The 22,723-nt window shown below is 46.1% G+C and overlaps 7 protein-coding genes across 7 annotated transcripts; 2 read left to right on the top strand and 5 right to left on the bottom strand.

The window, feature by feature from the left end:
- Positions 1-203: 203 nt before the first annotated feature.
- N7483_002306 (Spo12 family protein) lies at positions 204-669 on the bottom strand (the record flags this gene model as incomplete). Its single annotated transcript, XM_057085743.1, has 3 exons — positions 204-291; positions 353-442; positions 515-669. The coding sequence occupies 3 exons, from the start codon at positions 667-669 to the stop codon at positions 204-206; spliced, it is 333 nt and encodes a 110-aa protein (XP_056951892.1).
- A 2,029-nt stretch (positions 670-2,698) lies between these two features.
- Positions 2,699-5,332, bottom strand: N7483_002305 (Sad1/UNC domain protein; the record flags this gene model as incomplete). Its single annotated transcript, XM_057085742.1, has 1 exon — positions 2,699-5,332. One exon carries the CDS (start codon positions 5,330-5,332, stop codon positions 2,699-2,701), a length of 2,634 nt encoding a protein of 877 aa, XP_056951891.1.
- A 1,466-nt stretch (positions 5,333-6,798) lies between these two features.
- N7483_002304 (putative serine/threonine protein kinase) lies at positions 6,799-8,720 on the bottom strand (the record flags this gene model as incomplete). Its single annotated transcript, XM_057085741.1, has 2 exons — positions 6,799-7,686; positions 7,710-8,720. The coding sequence occupies 2 exons, from the start codon at positions 8,718-8,720 to the stop codon at positions 6,799-6,801; spliced, it is 1,899 nt and encodes a 632-aa protein (XP_056951890.1).
- Positions 8,721-15,712: 6,992 nt separating this feature from the next.
- N7483_002303 (uncharacterized protein) lies at positions 15,713-16,118 on the top strand (the record flags this gene model as incomplete). Its single annotated transcript, XM_057085740.1, has 3 exons — positions 15,713-15,802; positions 15,872-16,010; positions 16,063-16,118. 3 exons carry the CDS (start codon positions 15,713-15,715, stop codon positions 16,116-16,118), a joined length of 285 nt encoding a protein of 94 aa, XP_056951889.1.
- Positions 16,119-16,583: 465 nt separating this feature from the next.
- On the bottom strand, positions 16,584-18,307 carry N7483_002302 (Zn(II)2Cys6 transcription factor domain-containing protein; the record flags this gene model as incomplete). The annotated part of the gene is made up of 3 exons (XM_057085739.1): positions 16,584-17,432; positions 17,489-17,632; positions 17,687-18,307. The coding sequence occupies 3 exons, from the start codon at positions 18,305-18,307 to the stop codon at positions 16,584-16,586; spliced, it is 1,614 nt and encodes a 537-aa protein (XP_056951888.1).
- Positions 18,308-19,189: 882 nt separating this feature from the next.
- N7483_002301 (phytanoyl-CoA dioxygenase family protein) lies at positions 19,190-20,035 on the bottom strand (the record flags this gene model as incomplete). The annotated part of the gene is made up of 1 exon (XM_057085738.1): positions 19,190-20,035. The coding sequence occupies one exon, from the start codon at positions 20,033-20,035 to the stop codon at positions 19,190-19,192; it is 846 nt and encodes a 281-aa protein (XP_056951887.1).
- Positions 20,036-21,135: 1,100 nt separating this feature from the next.
- On the top strand, positions 21,136-22,445 carry N7483_002300 (MFS transporter; the record flags this gene model as incomplete). The annotated part of the gene is made up of 2 exons (XM_057085737.1): positions 21,136-21,435; positions 21,498-22,445. 2 exons carry the CDS (start codon positions 21,136-21,138, stop codon positions 22,443-22,445), a joined length of 1,248 nt encoding a protein of 415 aa, XP_056951886.1.
- Positions 22,446-22,723: the final 278 nt, after the last annotated feature.

Genomic DNA, 22,723 nt, shown 5'->3' with positions numbered 1-22,723 from the left:
CAGAAATATCCCAATCACCCCCAGAGCTCCAGGAGCAAGAGTCAGGCTCTCGTATTTCCTTCCGATAAAAGGTGTCCAGCACCAAGAATCAGATCAGGAGGATTCTAGGAAACTGGATAGATCGAAGAAAGTGCAATGGGAATCACAGAAGAAGAAAAAGATCCAAAAATCGTAGAAATCAATAGAGCATGACTCAATTGAATCTATTCCGCATTTCGGTTCTGTTCGGCGGAGGATTGTTCGTAACTCTTCTTGCCAAGCTTAGCGAACAATGATTGGGGCTTGCCGGCACTGTGGGAGAAAAATAATAATTAGCATTTCTCAAAAAATATCACCAGTCCAGATTACATACTTCTTGAATCGCTTGCCCTTAATATCACTCAGCTTCTTTGTGCAAGGACTCATAATATCATCGGAGGGAGAAACGTAAGCACCGGGTTGCCTAAGAAAACATCATTAGCATTGCTGTTCCAGGATGGACAAAAGAGAATCGGAAAACCAGGAATCTACTCACTTCTCGCCATTATCCAGTTTGCTCTGAAGGGCTTGTCGGTGTTGCTCCATTGAAGACAGGTCAGTAGACTTCATGTCTGTCTTGTCCGCGTTGGTGTTGGCAAGGTGGGTGTTGGTTGAGCGGTCGGCCAGAGGCTGAACTTGTGTGGAGTCCATTTTGTATTGGATTGTGTAGAGAGAAGTTGATTGTGGGGATAAGACAAGAGGGTGTTTGTATGAGTGTAGAAATGGGAGTTCTGTCAAGTTCAAGTTCTGATCGGTGGATCGGGATAGAGAGGGAAAAAACGTGTTAAACGTGTGTTGTTGCGGGTTAAAGGAAAAATGCTGATTCTGATTGTTGGCCCGGCAACACACTATGACTCGGATGACGACAGACATTCTTGCTACACGTCTACTGCACTCCAGTGCTCTTGTGATTTCATCTGTACACGGACCTTGTTATTGTCTTGGAATTAATTATTTGATATATTGATTTTTCTAATATTGATTTCTTATACCAAAGTTAAGACAAAATACTCAAGGGACTGGTGAAACCTTGGAATATTGTTTTGCGTGTATTGATCTAGCGAGCCGGTCACTACGGAGTACATCTGCCAGACAAATAAGTGAAATGACCCAGTGGTGAGATCAGCAGCTGGAAGGGGCTTAGACAAGGGCCGCGGCAGTACATATATCAACATATGACTAGATACATGCGGAACATGATGGCAGTTCAAGCGCCAGTAGTTCAAAGTAAACACTGGCCCTAGGGTAGGATCTGTAATGGGAGGATATAAGATTGACTATCGATGGGGTTCTCCTTAAAGAGCATCTGGGAAGATCTGATGCAAGACCGCGACTTCATAACAAGGGATATCATGTAGTCTATACTGGAGGCAGTCATGACTCTAATGTTCTATAGCCTTTGATACCCGCTACCTCGCCTGGGATTTGATTCGAAGGAATCATGCTACCTAGGTAGTATGTAGTAGACCAAGACCATTAGTACCAAGGTACTACATTACAAGAAAAAAAAGAAAAAGAAATCCAGCAAGACCAGGAATCGAACCCAGGACCTTCAAAATCAGAAATGCGTGAATAGCCTCAACATCTCTCACTTGATGCATCCATCCCCATCCCATAATCCCGTCTATCTCCATCAATTATTTTTATTTAGAGGATCTGAAAGCTGTAGTAGAAAGGGAATAGCTAGAAGTATGATAGGTAAAAATATAAAAAATTCAAAAAAAAAGCATTATTCCCTGGCCGAAGCCAGATACCCTCCCACCCGCCGGTAAAGTCTCTGCCACTGAAGATGGGTCCAGCGTCCGCATTTCAGTACCTTTGTCCCCCAGAAGGGTCGCCGACCGCTAGACTAGCAGAGCAGAGAAGTTATCTGGGGATCTTTTTACTCAAATATAAGGGAGCTCTGGTTCCTTGAATGGTCGACTCTCCCTACCCTGCACTATTTACTATAATCCTTATACCTAGATATCCCCAAAACAAATTCAAGTCTAAATAATCAATCCATTCCAACCTTGGAAATGATTTTAATATTACCACCAGCCTGAGGGCTATACCTAGTACTCCGTATCCCTGTAGTAACTTCCGCACAGTGCCTTCCAAGGTTTAAATACTAGTACGTCCTGCGACATATGACCAGCTGTATTATGCACATGTGCCAACCCAAGTAGTAAAAGAGGCCTACTATTTATCTCAAAGGTCTATGTTATCTGTTTGTAAATCTTCAATTTTCCGAGTTAGTACCTATGTACTATGTAGTAGGTCCAGATAACTTGAACTTGAAATTCTCGACACCCAGTCTAATTCCAAGGTTGTATACATAGCACTTCCAGATGTCATTCAAAGTGTGGTTCTCCATGAAAATTCAAACAGTTGATTCAAAGTAAATAAAAATTGAGATCAGGTAATAATTCTTTCGCTCGAGACAGCATTGCCATCTCAAGATCACTTGATTACAGTCTAAACAATAGTGGGAATCTTGATCGTGCATCATCTAAACGTACACTCGCCAGATCGTGAAGGTACATGCCTCAAAACGCCAAAAACATAGATCCAGATAGAAATCGAAGGAAACAGAAAAACAAAAACAAAATGGCTATGAGAAATTCACCTGGCGGGTGGGAAAGCATGGAGTCGGCATGAAATGTTTTAGGTGGGACCAGCCCACAAATGTGTGCAGTGTTCAGGGGGTTAAAAATTGCTCATCGGATGTCTGAGAGCTCTCAGATGTCGATGCAAATTCGTCTACCACGAGATCCGGGTTCAGGATCGGGGCATGACCATTCAATACAGGAGGAGTACTCTGAGATCGGAATTGGGGAGTTTCAAAGGTGGGCACCGACATGGAATCTGGAGATGGAGGTGCGTCGATTTTATCGTTGTCCTCGATCTCCCGGGAAATGTCAGATGTCGGAGTCGGCGGGATGTATGAGATAGATGGGCTGACAGGACTGGGACTGGGGCTGTCCTGCGACGAGGAACTCTCCGAGAGGTTTCGTCGATGGGTTTCATTCTCGCGGTAGGAAGAGGTAGGTCGGGTAGACCCGGGACTGGCAGATGGGGAAATAGGGGACGAGTCTCGCAGACTGTAGGAGCGAGTGACCATCCGTTGGACGCGAGGAAACTCCATATAGTTGCTGACAGATCCTCGCGAAAATAAAACCAGAGCAAAACAGCATAGAACCATGATGCTCTGGATGATGGTAACCCGTTTCTGGAAGACCAACTCATCGGCTAGCACACCGAGTTGGGCACTAAGCGAATGCAGTTCTTGGTGATATCGCATTCGTTGGTGCTCAAACTCGAACGCTACAGAGCTCCAAACCTGGTCGTATTGCTCTCGGAACTCTTTAAGCTCACTGAGAACAGTCACATTGAGAGTTTCGAGAAAAGTAGATGTCTTTGCGAGTTGACGCTTCTCGACCTTGTTGAATGCGTCGCGGAGGATACGAGATTGCTCCTCAATATAAAGAAGAGAGAGGGTAGAATTTGATTCAAGCATTTGAAGTCGCTTTTGGACGGATTTGAAGAATGACTCTTGGGTAGTTGGGTTTGAAGAAGGAGGTTGGGTCGATGTTGGTCTGATAGATTCAGGCTGTGGGGTGTTTTCTTCCTTAAAGCTCCCCGTTGATTTACCAGGATTCTCGACAGTAGAGTCCTGCTGCCCTGACTCTGCGGCTGCAGCTGAGGCGTCAGGCGTGGTCACTATCGCTTTCGCGGTGTCCCCCGGTTTCCGGAGATCTTCAACTGCCTTTGGTGGAGCTGAGTGGCCAGACTGGGAGGCTTGAACACCCTCCCCCGTAGATCCTGTAGAATCGGTGCGTGGTACTTGCTTGCTTGGGTCCGTCGCAGCGGATCTGTCTGGGGCAGTATCGCCTGGCGGCCGCTCGGTAATATCACAAATCTCCGTGGGTTTCTGTGCAACACCAAGTAGGAGAAGTTCTACCTCTGATGGAGATTGAAGGCAGATGTCAGGAGATTGATCCCTCTCGATCTCTTCCGGTACAAATTCATCCACTGAGAGTGCAGCTATCTCAGCTTCAACCTCCCTGAGGGTCTCCACATGTTCAACCGTCTCCAAGACTTCCGTCTCGCCCCGGTCAGCACTCTCATCATGCTTGTATTCTTCCATCATCGTCGTTCCATGAACCCGGACAAGGCTGACAGGACAGAAAAATTCATGACCATAATGCGTCAAGAACTCGATGCGAAGGTAGCGTGCCCAAATCAGAGAGTTTTCGACCGCAAAGGCCTGCACCTCCCGAGTATTGCGCGCTTCATACACACCCAACTCTTTCCACTGGTCTGGCTTTGCAGGATAACGATCAGACACGCTAGCACGGAACGTATGGAAGATTGAGCTGAAGAACTCGTAGTTGGCAAGCACAATTGTATCCACAAGAATGTCATCACATAGTTCCAGGATCAAAAACTTGTTGTTAGCCCTGCACTCATTCAGCATGTAACTATCCTTGTTTTCAACAAGAATCGATGACGATCCTTTGCATTCTGGATTGGTCTTCAGCACGGTAGCCGCACAATCAAAAGAGGCATAATTGAAGCGCTCTTTGCACGTTGTTCCGGCATCCTTGCGGCGTGAAAGTTCTGCCTGTTGAACACGCTGAGCATTGATATCATTTTCAACACGAGCATCCAAATTATCGGCATGTGCTGATGAAATCGGCGTGCCCCACGCAGTAGGGCTGGCTTCGGGTGTCTCAGCCCCAAACCCACCGAATTCCAGCTCAATCTCCGCATCATCGCCAAGTGAATCCAACGCATTGTTGATCCCCGGTTGACGACGACCCTCCTTGCCAGCTGCAGCTACTCGTCGACCGCCTCCAACATTCTCAGCAGACTGCCCAACCTTGGCTAGGTTCTGCTTCTTCCAGTCCTCAAAGGAAAGAAAACTTGCACTATCAAGCAAAGAGTCTGTGTCTTGCTCTGTGTCTGTTTCAACCGTAACTTGCTCGACTGGTGGTGTAGCTCCGGCTCCGGCTCCGGTAATAGTACTAGCGCCAGAACTTTCTTCCACCGTAGTTGCAGAGTCTGTCGCAGTAGTTACAGGCGCGACAATAGCATCATGCGCCGAGCTCCCACGCGTCGCAACACAAACTGGCTCACAAAATATCTCCGCCTCCACCTCCCACGGATTTATATTCTCCACGGCACATATCGTATCGGATATCGGTACCTGCTTCGGCAGCTGGTTTTCAATCGCCCGTAGTGTATCTTGATTGTGATCTCCAACCCCGGAACCAGCTAGCACAAGAATACAGTAGGCCCAGGTTAACCTAGACCATTCTGATCTCGGCATCTTATCGCTATAGGATGTCTGCCTGTGGCTGGGTTCGTGTTTACCCTCCTCCCCGGGCTTATCTCAACCACTTGACGCGACTGATACCGACCAGGTCAAGAGCAGCAAACGGGATGGGTTTCCGACAACCCTGATCTTCAAAGGATATACTAATCCAAGTTCCAACCCAGATCCCATACAGTATATAGACGGTTATGATGGGCCCATTATCGTAGGTGGCGGGGCCAAGCGTACTCGTTATCTGTTCGGGTTTTCGAGGCTCGGCTTTCGATGTTCAGGGTCTAGGGTCTTGAATCTATTGGGTAGAGGAAAGAGCGTATCGTGTTCGTATCGCGCGAAGAATTTGGGTTTTCAGCAAGAGAGTTATTTGGAATAGAAGAGTGATTGTAACTTGAATTGTGTGCTCGCCTTGACTTCAAGAAGCGAAGCACCATAGAGCGGGAAAGCTGTGGACAGAAAAGTGGATCGTGTCATCTCAAAGGGTTTAAGCTGGGGTCACCGCCCTTTTCACCGCTGATTGTGACTTGGCAAGACTCCACTGAGCTTCAAGTTTCAAGTTGAAGTTATTTATAGTGAATTACAAGTATGACTCAAGTATGAATTTTCTGGTTAGATCGATAATGAATTGTACTAGAAATTGAGGGATAGAAGGGTGAGCATCAAGGCCTCAGAATTGATAGCATTGTAGGACTTAGCTATACTACTACCTACGAGACAACTCGAAGTTGACATCCAACTTGAAACTGGCGCTTCTCTACTATTGTCAATGTGCAAGAATACAGTCTACAATGAAATCTACTGATCTACGAATAAAATAAATCTTTCACGGATAATAATTCAATTCTCCCATCAACATCCCAAACTAGGTACAATAAAGTAGAGGGAGAGTATCCAAGAAAAACGGCCGTGTTTCAACCTGTTGCCAAAATGAAGTCCAATATGCGTAGTTGGAACTCCTTATGCCGACATACCACTCCATCAAATTTCTGTTCCTTTTGCTTTTCCGAGTCGCTTTTGTCCGAATGCGTAAAAATAAATCCTCCCCTCGATGAAATTTCACCCCGCCTTCTAGTCTTTTTTGGTGCATGATGCTGCCACCTGCCCTCTGCTGCCCCAACTCCATATTGTACAGAGATAAGAAAAGAACAGAAGATAAAATGGTTGGGAGCAGTGCTGCAGGACAAGAAAAGGAGAAGAGAAAAAAGAAGTGTCCTGCAGCAACTTGAAGGACAGAGGAGGTGAGCATCAGCAAACAAAAAGGATCAAAAACAACAAGACGTGCGAGAAAGGAAAATAAAAATGAAAAATAGAAAGAAAAAGAATCCAACACAACATTAATGTATCATTGGTGGGGTTTTTTGAACTTTTTTCCCAGCTGAATCGAAACAGTGCAAACAGGACGCGTGGCGGACGGAAAGAAAGGGGAAATTGAACAAGGTTGGAAGAATCAGCAATGGCGAAATATGCTACAGGTGGAGATCATGCCATCCACCCACAAGATCCAGGTCTTCATCGACACTGCCATCGTATGACGAGTGCTTGAGAGGAGAAACTTTAGGCGCTTCCGCAGCTTCACGTCGCCAGTCCTTTGCAAGGAAGAGTTGACGGCGACGATCGGATTGAGGTGACTCACGCTTGGGTCGAGTACCGTGATCGAACCCGGAAGACCCAAGGCCCCAGTCACGTCGCCAGTTACGACCAGCACGCTGCGGACTCAAGGGTTCTCGGGTCTTGCAGTTGCGGCGCTTGTCGCCCAATTCGGCCCACTTGTCGAGATTGGATTTCTTAGGCGATAACTGGCGAGGAATGGGACGAGGAGTGCTGCTCGAGGTTCCGGTGTCGCTGTCAGCTTCCAAAGAATTGGCTCGGATAGCGCGAGGGGCAGCGGGTTGAATGACTGGAGTGTGGGGTTGGTCGATAGGGATAACAGAGGCCAGCTCGTGCAATCCAGTTTGTGTGCCCGAAAGGCTTTCTTGGCTCCAGCTGCGAGAGTTCTGCTCACGACGCTGCTGGATAGAAAGATCTTCGTTCTCTGACTCCTCCTCATCCCAGAGATCACTCCAACTCTTCGAAATCTGGTCAGTTGAGTTCTTTCCGAACACCATGGACAAAGACGGCAAGGGCTTCGTGGCATGGCTTGGGAGAGACCCAGTGATAGGGACAGGATCCGAGCGAGGGAGCATGGGGCGCTTGTTCTGCGGAATGTGAAGGGAGCGAATAGATTCGCTGAGGGCAGATTCAAGGACCGAGGCCATCGACAAGTTGTCATGGGTAGAGAACCAGGAAGTTCCGGCCACCTCAGAGGGAGGGAACAGATCCTCAGAGTAACTCTCGTTGTCAGGGATAACAGAAAGCTGGCGATTGGCAAGAGGAGGACTAGACTGCAAAGCCTTGGCCCAGGGAATGAGTCACCATGGTTGATTTGAGGACTCTGGATGGATGGAGTGCGCAGAGGCTCACGGTTGGCACTGGCGGTGACAACCTCACGATCCTCAGTGCAGAACTCATCGAGAGATTCGTCATCAGTGGTGAAAGAGACAGCACGCAAGATACAGCTGCGAACGCCGGACAGGGAGCGTCTCTCAGGGTCAAGGGCCAATGAATGAGTCAAGATCTCAAAGGTATCCTGAGACATATTGGGAAAGATGTCAAAAAGTGACTGGCGGTCACGGACATAGTCCAAGAAAAGGACATCGGATTCGGTGGGAGTGATAAATGGATTGCGTGCGAACAAGATGTTCAACAAACAAATACCCACAGACCAGATGTCTGCCTTGGCAGGAGAGTAGCCCGAGGAAGGTGGCTCATACTGTTCGGGGGCCATATAACGGTCGCTACCCACACAAGCCTCGTGAGACCAAGAGTCTCGTGTGGCAAGACCGAAGTCACCCAGTTTCATCGATCCATCAGAGGTTAAGAAGATGTTCTCAGGCTTGATATCGCGATGGTAAAGACCCTTTGAATGCATGAACTCGATAGCATCAACAAGCTGTAACATGAAATCACGGACATGTTCAGTTTCCAAAGGACCACGGTTCAAACGGATAGCCTCGTAGAGGTCACCATTGGCGCAGTACTCCAAAACCAAGTACATGTGAGTCTGAGTCTCGAAGGAGTGGATCAGGTTAACCAGATTGGGATGGAAGCCAAAAGTAAGGTGGCACTGTAGCTCTTCAAAACGATCATCCATTGGGAAAGGGGCCGATGAATCTGGAAAAAGAGTTTTGGACAGGCACTTGATGGCAACCTGCTGGTCAGTCTTCATGTCCTTGGCGAGGTAGACCATACCAAATGATCCTGAGTTCAGTGGAGCCACTGTTCGAAAGCGGCCATCGAGGAGCTCATCCTTGACGAAGTTCTTCTTAAGGGACTCCATAGTTGATGACATGTTGATGTGAAGTTGAGAGGTGAGAATGGTAAACAAGAACAAAAACAAGTAGGCAAGATAGGCTCCAACAAATAATATCTATGCGCTTAAAGAAGTTGCACGTGGAGGGACGCTTCCAGGCGTGGCAACAAAAAAAAAAAGTGAAAAGTGAAAAAGGAACAGCGACCAGGCTATTGAAAATGATTATAAGGTTCAAGAAGGTAGAAAATCAGGCCTGTGATCGGACGGAATTGACAGGACAACCGAGGGCAGAAGGCGGGCAAATATCCGTTCGGTTGGCTTGAATGTCGTAAAAATATACCGATGAAAGGGAGGAAAGAGGATTGATAGACAAGGAAAAGGCAAAATGACAAGACGGCGCAGGGCGCAGCTGGAATGACCCGAGGAGGGGTGGTAGACGCTTAAGGAAAGGGTGTAAAGACCGTTATGTGCTCATTTGTATGTCGTTTTCGTTTTTTGGTGATGGCTGAAGGGGGCCAGGACGAATGATAAGTAGAGAAGTGTTCGAAAGAATGTATGTTGAGGTTGAAAGTCAAAGGTGGTCAGGCCTGAATGGTTGACGAATTGAAGGGTTTGAGAAGTTGAGATAGCGCTGCGTAATATCGTGACTTGGATGGAACAGTATAGCAAGTATAAAAGAAGAAAACGTAAAAGACAAAATGCCTGTGAACACCAGGTTCAAGGTTGGCACTGGTCGTGACTCAGATATAGAAGTTGATTAATGAGTCATGAGTGGGGACCAGTTGGGCAAGAAGAGCGATGATGCAAGAAATAGATCGAATGGAGAAGAATTCCACTCGTCGAGTCAATACCTAAGCTTGAATCAAAGAATCAAGCTTCGATAGAGATCGAAAGTCCAGGAAGAGTCGTTTCGGGGGATCCTGGGGGAGCAAAGGCCAATTCCAAGTTCGGAAGAGTCGGAGTGCTCAAAGGCCAGGTTCCCAGGATAGAAAGACCTCTCAATCGCTCGACTAGCTGTATTCACAAGGCACGTATGGGTGATCCGCAAAGGACGTCTTCGTGATCGTTGAATCCAGGACGAAGACGAGAGGCGAATAGAAGTCGGGGGGGGGCAGTCCAGGTATTGGGACAATCCAGATAGCAATCAGATGGCAATATAGCAAGAATTCGAGTGGTAGTTCAAAACTCGAAATGAAATTGAGAGCCAAAGAGGATAGTCGAAGGGGAGTAGATGAGAGGATGATACAGGGTAGCACTCCTTGTCGGATGGCAACAGCGAATTGGGGGTTGAAAGTATAGTATATCGCCGAAGATCGAGTGCAAGGTCCCGTATATAGGAGAAGAGGTGGAGGGGGGGGAGGGAGAGAAGAGAAGAGAAGAAAGCGGGAAAGATAAGATCGAGGGAAGTGAAGTGAGAGTGAGAAGGAACGAGGGAAGAAGATGATGATAAGGAAGTTTCTAAGGAGAAAGAGTCATATGGGGAAGAGTGACAGTACAGCAGGTGCCAGTCAACGACAGGGCTGTATTCTATTGGGGTGTTCTATGACGGTATCATTACAGTTTCAAACGGGTTTCCTCGTGTGATCTGCACTGCCCCTTCCCTCTACTCATTCGATGATTCCACCTTTGTTACCCCATTGTTGCGCATCTTTATCCACTTCTTCCCCCGTTTCCGTACCACTATCGCCCGTCACATACGAGACCCGGTAACAGTCAAACCGCCACGCAATCCGAGATCTTCATGAACCTTCCCAGACATTCCACATTAATTTGGGGATGACAAAAGAGACGACCTCGGGAGGACCCTGGATCAATACGGAATTCTGAAATGACGAGCTTCCTTGTCAATGAAATTGCCATTGTCTATCTGAATGACGGAGTCGATTCCATCCCTTATCTAGAACTAATGAAAGATCCTCAATTTGGATCAATGAGGGAGACACATCTCCCAATCACTCAATCATTCAACCAAGGTTCCCAACTTCTTGTTTCCAAAACTCTCGGGGGGATAGGCAAAGTTCGAGAATGGTCTCTTTTTTTTCGTTCCTCAACCCCCCAGAATGGTTCCAAGCAAGAGCGGTAGCGGTGGCAGGAAGTAGGAGCCAGCAGCCAGCAAGCCGGAGCAGGGGCAGGAAGACCCCCAGCAGCCTTTGGACTCGCGGCCGAGGGCGGATCCAAGTGGCGCGCTAAACCAAAAACGTTGCAATGTGCAGCGGAGTCTGGGGCAACAGCCAATCACTTCACGACCAAATATGCACTATTTCCAGCCTGCATGACGCCATGAATGAGTGATGGCGTGATGCCTTTTCATTGGTGACCCACCCACTCCCCCTACTGCAGGCCCCGGAGTTTCTTTGCCGGGGCCTTTGTTGGGCCATGAAGGTTAAGAGACTAATGTTTCCGCAGGTACCGATGTACATGTACGAAGCACGGTCTCAAGGGGGAAGAACTGGTGTGAACAAAAAAAGGGGGGCCGAATTTAGCACCCATGCAAGAGCTGTCCCCCCCATCTGGCCCCATCAGAAACAGACTTGGTTACCCATGCAGGGTGGCTAAAACTCCTGTACGCGCCCGACCTTGAAGGCGAAGTTCTAGTCCCCAGTCTAATTATGGGGTCCTTATTTCTGCGTGTTCTTGTACGGAAGTACGGAAGTATACGTGTTAAGACTTGGGGGCACTTCCGCGTGCACCAGGGTCCCCACCTATCATTTTTTGTTTCGACCACGTTGGGAAGTCCTTTTGGCGCGCGGGACTCTAAGACAGGAAATGTGGCAGATGGCTGCCTCTTGCGGGGGGGGCTCATCAGGGGGGTCATGCTGTTGATCCCAATCCAGAAGCGCCTCCACTAACCTCTGATGACCAAAAACAGACACGTAGTCAGGGGAGGTGTGGAAAGTAGCTTGTACGTAAATGGCTCATCTGGTGGAGCGTGCGTCGCAACTTCACCCATCAAGATCTCTTGTTGTAGAGTCAGGTACACACAAGTACCCAAATCCTCACAGGAGTCAACCCATCCTTCTATAGTCTTAGACATCCACGCAGACTCAAGTGCGACGGGTCTTTAACCCGAGTACCAGCGGTGTAGGAACTGGAGCTGACCGCCTCCTGCAAGGACAAACCTTGCAGCCCATCGAGTCCCAATGGAGGTGGCACGGCATTTCTCATGACGTGGTTTCACATCACGCGATAGACTTTCATAACACCATCAACACCTTTATTTTATTGATACTCGCAATATATCGCAATATGATGGGTGCTTATTGCTTTTTTTGTATATGGTGTAATCGAATCAGATACGTCTCCATTTTTGAGGGTCCGAACTTTGTACCGAGAACGGTTAAGTATAATTGCTTCTGTTTATATGATAGCATTCAAAGTATCGCAGGGTTATGCAGATTTCTGTGCACGGCTCAGATACTGATCTCCCCCTCCATCATGGGCCGTCGCCGTTAGCCCCCTGCCCTACATAGATCCTAGACAGGCTGCTGCAAGCATGTTTCGTCATATTCCGATGTGGGTTTAGTAGTATCGTCTATGCATGACCGGGAGTAAAATTCCCCTAGCTGTAGGCAATATTATGCGCCGAGAAATGCAATGCGACCATTGCTCTGCGACATGCTTGAATGTTTGTATACATCATGATGTACTGCGGGCGCTAATTCCTGGGGGTGAGGCATCAGATAAATGGATGCATGTACACAATTTTGCATACTACCATGTTAGTCTTGAAACAATGTGAGCATTGAATGTTGAAAATCCTATCAAGATACATATTCTGTAGTACTTCGCAGTACTTCGCAGTATGGAATCTACACCTATAATTGATCACCTTAATATCGATGATGATCCTATCAGTAAATTAATGAACCATCAACCTAAAAACACGACCCATATTTTCCCAGCGTGTCGCTCATGCTGTAGAGTCAACAGAGGTTAAATTGCGACAGGTTGATCAGATTATTCATCCTTATTGGGTCATGATAAACATACGACTTCTTAGTCCGGATGCGTGCACATGTGGGCAAGTCACGGCATAAGAGTGGATTCTTCTCGGGCTGCATCGTGAAGTGTACCCATGGTACTTATCCCCTATCTACACTTTAAAATCACTAAATAGACGGATAAACGATCATCACGATAAGACTGAAATCTCAGATAGATGAAAAGATAGGTACATTATCGTTGATCCGTGGTTTTTGTTATCACCTCTTTTGGGGCCTATCATCTTTACCCCGCACGATCGTCATTCCACGATCATCTTTCGGGTTCACAACATTTTGAATACTTCGGATTTCAGAAAGGATGTGCAACGAGTAACCACCGATAATGAAGTCAGTTTCAAATGAGTCTTCGATACCGGAGAATCATGTTGAGCGACCGGGGGTTCATTCAGACAGGTTGGGTTAATGAGGGAAAGGTGTGGGACTATGATATGCCGCTTGAGATAATAATGAGATCACCCTCAGTTTCAAGTCATCCATTGGATCTATCTTCCACGCTATTTGTGACTTGTTCCCGCCCCCAAGAAGACTAGTGCCCTTAACCTCGTGTTTGGGATGTGGGAAAGGGGGGGTGCCTTATTCGGGACAATTATGTATTCTAATTCAGTTGCCGAGCAAGCGAGACCCATCTTCATCTTGGCATTACAAGTCTAAGCGTGACTGATATGAGGAATGAGCCAAGTCCGATGCTGTGCCAGGTGACTAGGATAGAGTTCCCCGGATGTCTGGTCTGACCCCCGGAAGAAAAAACAAAGGAAAATTTTTGAGAAATTGGCTTCTGGGGGGGGGATGGGTTGCTTGTTGGTCCGCGCTGTTTACACTATTGGATAGTCTGTACCAATAGGCATTTGGTTGGGAAAGCAATGGCCCCTTTCAGGGCTGAATATGTTTATCATTCTTGGTTACTATAGTGCTAGTCCGGAGTAGGCCGCGATGTACTCTATACATGTCTATGATTTATCCAGAGTACAATATACTAGTATATTTGGTCCTATAGTCGATATGCATGATGGAATGGACCCGACCACCTGGGACTAATTCATGTTCAATTTGAGATTATTGGTATGATTGATAACATACGGTCGCATGCATGAATATCCGGGGATATGTCATAATGCCAGTCCTGGGGGTTCAAGTTGTTGGAAGCTGCCATTCTTCAGGCTACCATATTACCTATCAATCTGAACCATCCATAGACACTGGCATTCAAGTCTGAATGGATACTAATATCTTGAACCGGGTGCCAGTGCCACTGGCAGTGCCCATGTGCAGGTGTCGATGCCAGTGGTGGTGTCATATGCATGGACGGATATATTATTGATATTCCGAGTCGGATTTCACGCACAGCCCTGGAGGCATAACATCACGACGATGTTCATCCCAGCTTGAATTTGGGTAGTACAGAGTTTTGGTCTCAATAAATAATATGAGAGTTTTTACTAGATTTACTACTAGTACTGAAATACTACTATTTCAAATTCCAAGTTCATTTGAAACTCGAATAGTATGCCTCAGGCACCTAGGATGCCAGTATGTTCGTCAATTGAAACGTCAACTGGCCAACATTGCAGTGGGTTCATTAAGTTGTCTCATTGATCTCAAGAGCCAATGAACAGAGCTCTGCAATGTGCACCTATCCAATCATAATGATCAATCACCTGGCAGGCGGTGCGACATAGATAGACTGTAGACACTACATCTACTATAAGGTAGTATGTAAATATGTAAATATGGAAAATCTGAAGCTGACAGTCATATTCGGGAGGTTGGAGCACTTGAGTAGTGCTAGTACGTAATACAAATAATTTCTGTCCGGGGTAAAATGCGATGCTGATACAATTTATCCTGGTCCGCTATAACTTCAAGGTTTCGAATGATGATACATGTGGACACATTGGTGAGATCTAGGGTATTGTTTTTTTACCTGAAATATTTCTTTGCCCTCGAGTCCCTTGGAAAGAATTGGTTACTTGGGCGCATGTGGATGGGGATAACAATATCAGATGAATAATCTCGTAGGTTGCCCAGGTGCTTGATATGCATGATTTCCCTAGAAAGAAGTGTACCAAGGTTTCGATACTGAAGTCTTATCGATTAATTCCCTCGGGCTGAAGAAGCCGTACTACATTCATATCTGTAACCTTTTGTATGAACTACTTTCTGCAAATTTTCAATTAATGACAAGGAGCTAGCTAAGTTCCAACTAGACCTCTGGGCCCTTTCTGCGTGACCCTCGAGAGTAATCAACGTGAATTTTTACAATGATAGATTTCAGGAAAAGCCTTAAGTACCAAATTTAGACTTTGTCAGGTATGATTCTTCATCCATGAGGGCCTCTAGGTCATCACTAAACGGGAATTGTGCACCGTCTGACTAGATTTCAATACTTGAGCTATGGAGGTACAATCAGAGCTTCCTGGAGGCTGATTATAGTATTATGTAGGCATACATTCCTGAGGCCACCCAGGAATATGGAAGAGTCATTAATATGTGGTACTCTGTATTAACAAAAGGGGACAAAGATTGTCTTCATAAATTTCATGGACTGCATGTTTTTTTATACCCCAGCAACCAGTAAACTGTTCATAGTCCAAGTTTGTACAATCGGAACGTATTATACCACCTAGATAAAATTCCAATGGTATAATTATGTGAGATAGTAAAATGATTGATGATTACGATGCTCCTGGGAGTGGACACTGAGGTTTTTCATCGTGGCCACTGAGAGCAGATATCTGAATAACGCGGCAAATTTTAATTATTTACGATCAAATAACATTCAGACCAAAATAAGATCTGAGATCATGATTTCCCATTCTTGAGATCTCATACCGATTATCACCATGGTATCCGAATTATTTACCCAAACACAACGCCGTAGCCCTGAGGAATGTAAGCCCGGCTACGGATATAAAATCCCACTCGCCCGAACTCAGCCCTAAACAAAAATTCCACTGGCATTGATTAGTATTTTTGAAACCTCAATCTCTTTACATATAATCTCGAAAATCAAACATAATTCTCATCAGAATGAAGCTCTCAATCTTCGTCCCTCTGGCCACCTTCCTAGCCTTCTTCGCTATCGCCGAAACTACAGATGATTCTCCCAGCCGATGCTTTGTGAGTTTGATCTCCCCCACTTGGAGATACGATTGGCATATCATATATGCTTATTGCTCTCAATTATAGAACCAATGCTTGAACGAGGCTGCCGCGGTAGCTGGCTGTGCATCGCAATGGGATACTGCTTGCACCTGCCCGAGCCCAGCGTTTAAAGATACACTTGGTCTATGTCTCAAAGATGCCTGTACGGCCGCAGATGTAGCAGGTGAGTATCCGCAAAAACCCAGCATGAGAGCCTTGTACTGACTCCTTTATAGCTGCAGGATCGTTGCATGAAGAGCGTTGTGGAACGAAACCGGACCCGGAAGACTGAACTACATACATGGAGTAGTAACATCAAGTTTTTCTTTCATTAGCTGCAAATATTTCAAATATTAATTTCATAAAGCACTGAGTGCTAATGTCCTAAATTCTCCCGCTTTTGAGTCTACGCCGTCGTTTCACCCTGTATTTTACCTTGATGCGTTCGTAGGTCTATTTCAAATATAGTCGTTAGGACATCTACCGTATCGAACATGGATCTTCCACCAACTTTTAATCCTCGTCCTTGTGTGATTAGTCGAAAGTTTCGAGGAACATAGCTGCGGAGGAATTCGGGTCCTACCAAACAATTAGCAGATCAGCATGTTGCAGACTTTATTGAAACCTCTTCTGAACTTTTTATTAACATAGCTTAATACCTTGCTCTGAATTATGAAATAGGGCTCATGATTGAGACTTTTAATCATATTGATTTGACTATAATTGGATTGAGTCTCTCCATGTTGGTCCTCAAAACTCATGCTTCAACTTCATCCTGATCACTGATACTTCCAGGAGATGACGATTCAAGCGCCAAAGATTTGAATGGTGATATGAATAAGTCATCTCGTAGTATCATCTCAGTCACTTGACCCACAGTAGATGCCTCAAAAGCGCGTTGTATATCCAGGTTGAGGTCACTCAAAATCCCTGCAATATCAATGCCACGTTTTTTCATAACCTGCAACGCGTCCCGACACCACTGGAATTTGGCTTTTCGGCGGAGGGAGATGTAAGGCTTCTTCACATGAATCATGCATGACAAAATAACGTGGGTTCCCCAGGAACTCATTTTTTCCTGGAGACAATACGGTATCGACCGACAAATTTGATCGGCATAGTACTCCGCCATGATACATGACTCGTGTGAAATGGATGTGCTCTTTGAAAATTCCTGGTTACTAGCGTGTGTCATTGAGGTAAAGATGACATGGATCAGCATCTCGACGGTCATTAAGGCCATCCAGTATAAGATATGGTAACGTGCGGTGCTCATGTTTTGGAATCGATAAGGTAACCCGAATAGTCCGTTTGAAGAGAGGTCGGCACATGGGGATTCGCCGTGGAGGTATTGGGTGGGAGGATGCCCAATTGTGCTCCCTTTTTCGATATACCATGTGAGAATTCTCCGTTTTAGAGAGCAGCAAGCAGAGAGATCTGCATGGCTTGTCTGACTGCCAATGGATCTGATCTCCTCTACTTTGATAAACAGTTCGTTAATGCTAACGTATATCTCAAATAATTCGTCTAGAGGGCTGGCCGCGGGAGAAAGTAGCAGGCTTTGCCAGTTGTTCATGGATCCTTTTGGTGCTGTCACAGCATACATCTGAGGTACATCATTGTCAGCATATGATGAATGGGCAAATTTCGTTCAACACATACAGTTGCAAGCTTCTCGATGTCGACTATAGCCTTTTTGATAGGATTAGCACTGGCGGTAATGTTCGAATAAGAACGCTTTAGAATAGCGTTTGTTGCTGCTTTATGAGAAAGCCAGATTCGGAGGCCGTGAGGGCAGTGTATGATCTGAAAGATTAGCATAGCTCGTTTTCTAGGACACAACAAACAGGCTAATCCTACCTCTAGGACTTGGAAGACGACAGTAGTGTAGAGAACGTCATCATCAAGAATGCCACGCCGCAACTTATTTGCTAGGAGTCTAATGCCCTCGTTATACAATTCAACGCCATACCGCAGAATCGATTCATCCCCCTTGATCTTCCCAAGATAAATGCAAGACAGTGCAGAGATGGCCTTCTCAAGCATCAACGACTTGCTTGGGAGTATCAATAGATTTTCCAATATAGCATACCAAGACTCAACTCCAAAGCTCTCTTTGATATCGATTGGAAAGTAATTCAGGATATAAACCGATGACATTTGCATGCGTGTCTGCGGGGCCGATGGCACCGTGCGAGGCAATAGCGATCTCCGTGTTCGGGTAAGAGGCGTCGAAAATATTGTCTCCACATCTGGTTTTTCATAACTCGATCGGGTGAATTTATGGTGAATGAAACTTCGATCTGGGTACCCAGGGCATGGGATACCTCTTTTGACGCATCGTGCACATTGAGGCTCTTCTAGACCACACTGTCGATCCTCAGTCAGGGGATTCTCAATTTTCTTGGACGAGTCACTTACTTTGACCTTGCGCTTTTTGCAGACGGCGCATGCTGACGAACTCCATGGTTTCCCACCCATTTTGACCCCGAGTATACAATGTATCTGAGATCACCAGTGTTGTGGAGGGGTGTTTTAAGGTTAGGTGGTTCTCCCTGGTTCGGATGCACGGGAAGTCCCCGCTTTCAACGCTTATGGCCCCCACATCGCGTAACCTTGGGATGCAGCTTGTTTTGGTTATGACAGGGATAATGTCACTGCAGCTCTCATACATAGGAATTTGCTCTATCTATCAGGAATCTCAGGATACCCTGTGGAGCTCAGATAATTGAAATCTCCATATGTAGATATTCATATACGTGGTAAGAAGAGCTTTCTGGTCACAGACAGTTGCACGCTGATCATATCTTGGCGAAACATTAGGTATTCAAACCTTGCAAAATGCATCTTAGTGGTTCTAAAGAGTCATGAAGCCAAATTAATCTTAAGTTCAGTATGTACTGGTAGATGGACTCCAAGTTACTCGTGTGTGTCGCTCATCTACGTCATGAGATCTTGTGGCACACCGGCAACCCTGTCCAATATCTTTGCTACACTCTCCCCTCCTACTACTGCCTCTCGTGGACCTCGATGAATATTTCAGTTTTGACCGCCAGAAAGTCACTTGCATGTGCATATGCGGAGTGTCATGGTAGTTGTGGTCTCATACACAGTTAATTGGCCCATATCCCTTGGTATGTCTCACCAGTCTAACCACAAGAAATCAGGGTACATTCAACCTCAGGCTTAGAAATTGCTATGAAATTTCTGGGTCCTCAAAAGTTGGACTTCTGAGGTTGAAGAGAGAACGCTAGGTACAAAAAAATGAATACACGAAAGGTAATCCTAACTTTGTTCGATTCAAGTTAATCATTCGATGCTCGCTTTAATTCAATAAGATCCAACCTCCATACATGACCCCCATTAACTTAAAACAGTGCAATTAACACCCTGCCAGAGCCCTGTACCATCTTTGGCAAAGTGCGAAGACAATCCAACCATACTACGTGCTCGCGGGCTCATTGTTTCTGCTGTTTTGGGACCAACATGGAGTGGAAAGGCTTCCTCGGGTGTCAAATAAGAGCATTGCATGGCAAGCACTAGACCAAGTCGCTGATAATTTGTATTATTTGCACCAGCCCCATGCACCGTCTTCCCACTGAGGAGAAGGCAATCACCAGCATTCATAACAGCCGGGATTGGCTCCCCGGCCCCGTTACAGGCAACGGAGTAATCCAGTTTATTTGACCCAGGAATTATTCTTGTTGCTCCGTTCTGTTCTGTGAAGTCCGAGAGAGCAACTAGAAAATTTAGACATGCCTCAGGAGCACTTGGACCTATGAGTTTGAAGATAGGCCACTCGTCCTGGTCGCGGTGTAGAGGCTGGTCTTTTTCACCTGGTCCAACTTCCACTATCTCAGCACCACCAAGCCAGTATGTGCCGCACTGGGGGACGAAAACACTTTCGCAAACCCGATGAATCAGATCATGGTCTAAAAAATCTTTTCGAAATGTTGGGCTCACGCTTGTGAGATCTGAGAGTCTTTTTGTCTTGGACCCATAAAATAGACGTAACTTCTCGTCCGAATATTCGGTGCCCTGTCGAGCGCATGCCAGAGGCTTTTTGGTGTCTTCAAGGAAGGATCTCACTTGCTGAGATGAGAAAAGACTTTGAAGTATCACTGCTCCGTCTTGTTGGAGGGCTTTGATGATTGGATCGAGGTCAACGGAAGGACCGACTTGGATCTTTTGGAGACTCTGTTGGCTCATTGCAGCCGGATTTCAAATAAACATTGAAATATCCAAGGAGAGCTGTTTGAGATCTAATTGATAATATCTGTATGGATTATAGATCGAAATGCTAGAATATAATTGAGATAGAACAATTGATTGAACTGGTGATAGCTGCTAAGCGAGTTCAGCCAAATGCTAGGAGAGTCCTCTTATTTATCTTTCCTCTAAAGATTACTTATAATCTTCATATTGATGGGTTGAATTCAATCCCGTGACGCAATGGCCTGTCATACCTGGATATCCTGGTTGAAGGTATACTTCCAGTGGACACCTTGTACCGAGCCAACTGGAGTAGACAAGGATGCGAGAGATCTGTATGGATGCCCACTGGAACTTAAACATTTGGATCAACCCGCCTTTCAGGGCTGACCCCGGGGCTAACTACAAGCCATGCACGGTCCAGCCTTGAACAAACAAGCAGGAGCTCTGATTCGAGCCACAGTGACCAATCCAAGTCAGGTCTTTCAATAAACTACAACCTTCAGCATTATGGCTCATGAATGACACGAAGTACCAAGCATTGAATTGTACCACTTGGATTACTACTATGAGCTGGATAACCACATGCAGTGACGCGAAGAATTCATATGCTCATGTACGATATTACCTTCCCTCTGCTTGTTGATAATTGGATCAAAGACACAGGGATTAATCCGGTTACTCCTCCCTTAGGTAGGTTTGATGCCGGGGTTATGAGTAATCTTCTGCCCAGGTTAGCCTGAGATGGCTTTTCTCCAAATCCTTTTCTCAAGTATGGTCACAGACCAAGCGTTCAAGCATTTACCCAGGTGCCCACGAGATCGTTGAGCTATGGATAGAGTGAACCGACCGGAGAGGCGACCAGCCCTCTTAAAGTTGCGCTCATCAACTTGGTAATTATAGTCCCTTCATATCTCACAAGAGGCTAAGGCAGTTTTTCTCACCGTTAACCAGGATTATTACTCTCACTGTGTGTCTGGCCATATTTACTGTAAATGATGCCTTCCCTTCATCCAGGCGGCTCAAGTCCTGATTCCCACCTGTGCACTATTCAAGTGTTGCATTTCAAAAACTTAGCTGAGAAGAATGGATAGGACATGTTCATATACTCCGTCATTATACCCATCTTTCCATTCTCATTGGTGACACGTCTAAACGTGGCAGAGGATCAAGTTCAACACTGGGTGTCGGTCTTACTGTCAGTTTATGGGGCAGCTTTGCTGACAGGGGCGCCTATCTTTGGATTCTTTGCAGACAAAATGAAGCATCGAAGGTCATCTCTTCTCATCGGTCTCGTGGCTCTCATAGGAGCTACATTTCTTTTATGTCTTGCGCCCACGCTCCCCGTCTTGATTATTGGTCGACTTCTACAAGGGTTTTCTGCAAGTGTCACATGGGTGAGTTGATACTGATGCTTCTCTTCTGAGGTTACTATAACTGATTAAATTAATTTGATCAGGTTGTCGGTCTTACTTTGTTAGCGGATACTGCAAATAAGGAAACAGTTGCTCAGTCCTTCGGTTATGTATCAGCTGCTTCATCTCTCGGGACAATTATAGGACCTGTTCTTGGAGGGATTATGTATGAACGTGTGGGATACTACCCTGTTTTTGGACTATGCTTTGCATTCCTAGGGGTTGACATTTTCCTACGCTTCATCATAATTGAGAAAAAGTCCGCCGCTAGGTGGTTGGAATCGCCACTTACCAGCTTTCAATTGCAATCACCTAGGGAATCACCGTTAACAGAGATTCCAGCTCCCGCTATCTCTCGTCCAGAAAGCAAGACGTTGCCAGCAATCTTTACTCTTTGGAAATCAAAACGAATGCTAGCGGCCTTCTGGGGAGATTTTGTAACAGCAACGGTCATGACATCGTTTGATACAACCTTGACTATGTTTGTGAAGAAGACATTTCACTGGTCATCTTTACCAGCAGGATTGACCTTCTTGGCTCTTCTCCTTCCCACATTTCTTGGACCTGTGCTCGGAATGGCCGCTGACAAGTACGGAGCGCGCTGGATATCCGCGATTGGGATACTCATCATGATACCCCCTTTGATACTGCTTAGGTTGGTTGACCATGAGTCTTTGAACCAGATAGTGTTGCTATGCGCACTACTCATCCTGATTGGGCTGGGCGCGGCTATGGCATTGACAGGGTTATATGCGGAGTATAGTAAGATCTGTGATGACATCGACGCGGAAAGCCCGGGGTCTTTGGGTAATAATGGTGGCTATGCCCAAAGCTATGGCATATCTGAGATTGCCTGGGCTTTGGCAGGCTTAATCGGGCCTTTAATGTCTGGTGCAATCTACGAGGATTATGGCTGGGGGACTTTGGGATGGGTCTTGAGTGCATTCTGTTTTGTGACTGTCATTCCGACTATATTGTTCATCAAGCATTAAATGATGACGCTCGAATTCTAAGCTTCAAGTTTGACTTTGTCTAGATGTCCGAGTCGTTGAGTGATCGTTGCCCCCAAGTGTATCCAATTTGTTGCTGATGGCACTGTATGCGTGGACTGCCAGTGCGGCACTGACATCATGCCAATTCAACAAGTTCATGGTCAAAAACCTGTAGCTCTGAAGGCCAATCTCCTTATCAAGCCTAGTCGAGTCGTACTGGTGGGGGTCGCCTTATCGAAGAGGAGAAAATGGATATCTAATCTTACGAAATACAAGTA

The sequence above is a fragment of the Penicillium malachiteum genome (genome assembly GCF_028827825.1).
Source record: "Penicillium malachiteum strain IBT 17515 chromosome Unknown utg000001l:1.0-8184562.0:1.0-8186909.0, whole genome shotgun sequence".
In the NCBI taxonomy this organism is placed as follows: domain Eukaryota; kingdom Fungi; phylum Ascomycota; class Eurotiomycetes; order Eurotiales; family Aspergillaceae; genus Penicillium; species Penicillium malachiteum.
The sequence above is the reverse complement of the archived record's forward strand: the minus strand, read 5'-3'. Positions and strand labels throughout refer to the sequence as shown.